The 5,000-nt window shown below is 38.5% G+C and overlaps 1 protein-coding gene across 3 annotated transcripts in view; it reads right to left on the bottom strand.

Annotated features, from left to right (window-relative positions):
- Window positions 1-1,481: 1,481 nt before the first annotated feature.
- LOC138011039 (tripartite motif-containing protein 2-like) overlaps window positions 1,482-5,000 on the bottom strand; it is a 24,591-nt gene continuing 21,072 nt past the window's right edge. For all 3 annotated transcript variants that reach the window (XM_068858052.1, XM_068858051.1, XM_068858050.1), the window contains 2 exons: window positions 4,170-4,365; window positions 1,482-3,771 (listed from right to left, as the gene is read on the bottom strand). In XM_068858052.1, coding sequence (XP_068714153.1) covers window positions 2,653-3,771; window positions 4,170-4,361 — 1,311 coding nt within the window. In that variant the 5' untranslated portion in view covers window positions 4,362-4,365 and the 3' untranslated portion in view covers window positions 1,482-2,652. The remainder of the gene's footprint in view (window positions 3,772-4,169; window positions 4,366-5,000) is intronic.

Genomic DNA, 5,000 nt, shown 5'->3' with positions numbered 1-5,000 from the left:
TATGTGGCTAGAAAATTATCAAATTCTATTCGCATAATTTATAAAGCAAGTTTTTGCCTTATCACCTCCTCTTTGTGCGCCTTGTATTTCATCTTAGTGTATCCTTATCTTGTTTACTGCCTATAAGTATGGGAATCGACCTATCCTTCCAATTTCAAATCGCATTTTTTTTACTTCAGAAAAAGGTTTTGAGAGTCAAATCTTGAAGCGCATTCGATGCTCATAGTGAACCAATATTTAATCAGCTGAAAATTCTGAAACTCAGTGATATTTATCGATCTTAAATTGGCAAGTTTATGTTTTCGTGTAAGAAAGGCCTCCTTCCTGATGAATTTAATGAAATGTTTTTTTGCTGACTAATCAAAGTCATCATTATAATTCTCGAAACTCCATTGCTTTTATCTTATTTTCTTGTAGACCAAATATACGACAGTTTGCAATACGCTTTCAAGGACCTGAATTGTTTAATTCTTTCAATACATAAATTCAGAATGCTGACAGTTTTCTCAATTTAAGTCTAAATTAAAAACTTTCCTCCTGAACTGACTTCACCTTATTTTGTTTGTATATTTATGTTCTTGCTTTTTAACCTAATTGTGCCTACACGACACGCCTAAAATTATCATTTTATGGTTATATTTTTCTTGAGGTGCCTGTAGCCGGAATAAGGCCTAATGGTGGTTTTTTTTTTTTGGCATCCTCGCCTTATGCTTTTCTTGTATTTCTGTTTAACCACAATTTTTCAGGTTCATCAAGTTTCGAACGCCTTTCGCGTAATTTGGTAAAAAAAAAAAAACACTTAAAATAAAGGGCATGCAGCGCGAAAACAAGTACGGTGACCCCAGTTCTTTACTGCATTTGGGGGTGTGTCGCCAAAAAACAAGTCACAATTACTGACAAAAGTAATGTAAAGCCTGGAGAACGAATCCGAGCTGTTGTAATGTGTTTTTACGGAAGTGGACAGGACCTGACGACCGCCAACTTGTACCGATTGAAGCGAAATCCATCCAACCCCAAAGCTGACAGCTGCATTGAGTTGACACAGAATGGTGTACTAAAAGCAACAATGAATGCACGCCTGTCCAAGCTTATGGCACCACTTAGCTTATTGATAATGCCATTATCCGGGAGCCTAAATGGTATGATTAAATTTTTTCATATAGAGATTTTTAATGGGACTCACTCTAGTCCTTGGATCTTGAAAACCTTAATTTTATTATGGCCACTCGTTCAAGAGTACTGATAGAATTTTTTTGAATACAGTGCTTTTGTGTTTTCGTTACCATCTGTGTTTTCAGGGTCGTAGCGAGGCATAGTCTCGAGCACAAAGTGTGCGAAAACAAAAATCGTACCAGCTGAAAATCCACGTCAAGATCGATTACTGCACAGTTTTACCTGTGAACGTTTTAAACAAAAAACTTGGGTTTGTTCAGCGAAGCTGAACGATCAAAGCAAGAACGGGGAAACTCAGTAAATGACAAGAGTTGAATATTTTATTATAAGATATAACCTGAGAACAACTTTAGTACAATCAGTATTTTTACTTAAACTTGTTTTTACAATCAACGACTACATAATGATAACAAGAAACTTCAAAACAACTTAACTACACAAGTTTTAATATACCTGCTTTTACAATCAACAGCTAGTAAAGATAACTTGGGTGATATATGGTTACAGCTACGTTTGAAGTAGTATGTGCTTTTTAAACACCGGGAAGAGAGTTCAAAGTACGACGCGTAGCGGAGTCTCTCTACTGAACTTCGAGGTGTTTGGAAATGTGGTAAAACACGATCTCGAGTATTTGATAAATCTTCCTAATTGAATTTAAAACTATAAGGAGAAACAAAGAAATATAACCTTGAAAATCTATGGTAATTACACCGTTACGGTGACGATTTCCTTCGTTTAAACTTGAAGAATCATGGAATTTGAGAGCTAATGACGTGATTCCTCAGAGCTGAGTTAGCAGATAAGAACAATCAAACGAAGATCCAAAATCTTAGTCACGTGGACACTGTTCATGTAACGATAGCAACTAGAGATTAGACAAGCGCTATGTGGTGGTTGGGTTATACAGTCAACTCCCGCCTTGCGGACACCTCGCTGTTACGGACACCCCGCTATTACGGGCAGCAGCTAAATCCCCGGCGAAAGTGGGGGAAGTTGCAATTCAAAGGAGAAGTACACAGAGCCAATTGCAACAATATTTCAAGGCAATGGGATAGCTGATGTTCAGGTTTTTCCTTGAAAATATTTTTTTTTGGAAATGTAGATTACTATTACTTCAGTACAGTAGGAAACCAAAACGATGCATGGGTGGACATTGCTGCAACATACGATGATTGTTTTTTACGTACTTAGTACTGTACACAAAGTTCTGACGCTCTTTACGTGCGACAACGGGTCTGAAAAAGGTACTGGAGTTAATGAAAGGAACACACATGTGACCCCTTTCTGTAAATATGGTTTAAAATAAAAATTTTCTCACACCCCGCTATTACGGACTCTCGCTATTGCGCACACCAAATCGTGGTCCCGAGGGTGTCCGCTATAACGGGAGTTGACTGTAATCGGGATTGAAGATGCTTACTGAATTATATTGTCATAGCAACCAAAATAACAGTCTTGGTTAACCTGAAACTGAACTATTCAGTATTCATCATCCATCTTTGTGTACTTCCGAGAAGTTACAAATCCTTTCACAGTCCAAGCAAACGGGCAACCCTGGATGTACCTTCCGTTTATAATGATCTCAATTGTGTAGGTTCCTATCTCATCTGGGAAATAACTGAACAAAAACCTGTCTTTTTCGGCCGTGATGACCATTGAATGAAGATTCCTCGAGCGAAGTGACATAATTCTTACCTGAGCACAATCTTTGTACATCGATGGGTCGAGGTCCGTAGGATTAATACTTTTTAGGGTCAGTGAAAACATATTTTTATAATCGCTTAGAAAAACATTTTCTTTGGAGACAACAAAAAAACACACTTTGTTTACATAGGTCTCCTCTAGTTGACCAAAGTTTCCTCCGCACATGCTGAGTTTGTATTCTTCCTCATGAATACTGATATGTGCTAAATTATTAACTGTTTCATTATTGAGAGGGGTATTAAGTTGAAGAGTATAGAAAATTGTATCACGTGGTTTTATGTTTGCTAACGCGGTAGCTTGATTTAGCTGCTTAGACAATTGACCTTTGGCTGTTAAAAAGGCTACTTCATTTCCTCCAGAAAGTGCTTTCTCGATGAACTCCACGCTGCTTTTCAAACAGCCAAGAGACAAAAATAGAGAATCCTTCTGGGTCTGAAAAATCTCTTCTTGATTTAAAATTGGCTTCTGTAGTTCATTTTTCAAATGTTCCCCTTGTATTTTCAGAATTTCAATCTGTACGTTTATGAAACTGTCGATGCACTGTTGAACCTTTCGTGAATTTTGTGCTAGTTTGCCTTCTTGTATAACTACTGTCTCTACAGTTGATTCTAAAGCAGAAATTGCTGCCCTCGACTTCTGCACAAGCTCTAAAGTTTTCTCTTTCTCGGCAACAAATAAATCTTTTATAAATGAGTACCTGTGGCCAACATGATCAATAATGGTGCAATCACGGCATATAGGCTCTTCGCAGTTTTGGCAGAAGAGTTTCAGCGTCTCCCCATCATGCTTTGCGCAGGCCTCATCTGTCTTGCCAGGTTCGTTGTCATCGTGTAGCGACAAAAGATTATTTATCAGAAAGTTTGAGGGAAGACTATTGATGTCACCACCTGGAACCTGGCGAGAGACGTTCACATATTAGGTTGCAAGTTGTCTATGCAAAGACAATGAAAAACTGGTAAGGATGTGTTTCCACTAAAGGGAGGCGAAACTTCACTTGGCGAAACTGTAGCAGCTCCCGTAAGCCTGTTACTCAAGTTGTCGTCGTAGTGTAGCAACTGTTACTGTTTTGGAGCTAGGAAAATCGGTCTGTTATTTTTTCTACTGTTCTCTCAAATCAGCCTGGGACTGTAACACGGCCTAGAAAGTCACAAAAGTAGAAATGATACAGAGCGGAGCGGCTCGATGGATACTTTCGCGTTATAATCGACAAGACTGTGTTTCCGATACTTATGTTGCCTGGGCTGGAAGATCGTAAATTGGAAAAAGGCATAATCTTTTCAGACTCCCCTCACCTTAGTACTCTTTCTGCATTCAGGGCAGGTGACCTCGTAATCATCTCGTCTTAGTCCTCTCGCAAGTTTCTCGAGGCACTTTCTACAGTACGAATGCTGGCACGACAGCACTTTAGGTTCCGTGAATTTTTCCAAGCAAATGGGACACTCAAGGTGTTTTGCTAATTTTTTGTAGATCGCCGGAGAAGCCATCTCACTTCGATGGAAGTAAAGATAAAAAAGAAAAAAAAATTACTAACATTTTTCTCATTTTAACTGAAAACGGTGGTGAAGGTGTTTCCATGCAAGAAAATTTATTGGGATGTGAACGGAAACGGAAGTTCACTGGGTTCGGGAGTGCAGCGGCATATTAAGAAATGTTTCTGTGTCTTTGCTCTAGGCATCGATATGTAGTCAGGCTCCTGGCGCCTCAAAATTGCTCGTATGAAAGAGCACACTTTTCTCTAGAAACTCTTTTCTTCTTGCATACTCGCGTTAACCAGTAATTGCATTAATTGTTAAAACAGACTTCTGTCCTGTCTGACAAGCCACTATAGTTATATTCAGTTCACCTTACTATTCATATATGCACTCATCTGCGTTCAAAATGGACAACTCGACATGTAACGCTTTTCCGGTAGTTTTATTGAAACAAAAATAAACCTTACAGCTAAATTTTAGCAAAAGTGAGAACTTCGAAAAAAAGGGTCTTTTGTTCCTGTGGTTGGCATATTTGAATAACAAAAGCAATGTTTGTAAACAGATATCTTCCCTAAGTGGTGATTCTTTGTTAAAATGAAAAATGAGAAACAATGTCGACATTGTGTGACATCGTCGAAGTAGTCTTGCTCA

The sequence above is a fragment of the Montipora foliosa genome, chromosome 7, assembly GCF_036669935.1.
Source record: "Montipora foliosa isolate CH-2021 chromosome 7, ASM3666993v2, whole genome shotgun sequence".
Lineage (NCBI taxonomy): Eukaryota > Metazoa > Cnidaria > Anthozoa > Scleractinia > Acroporidae > Montipora > Montipora foliosa.
The sequence above is the reverse complement of the archived record's forward strand: the minus strand, read 5'-3'. Positions and strand labels throughout refer to the sequence as shown.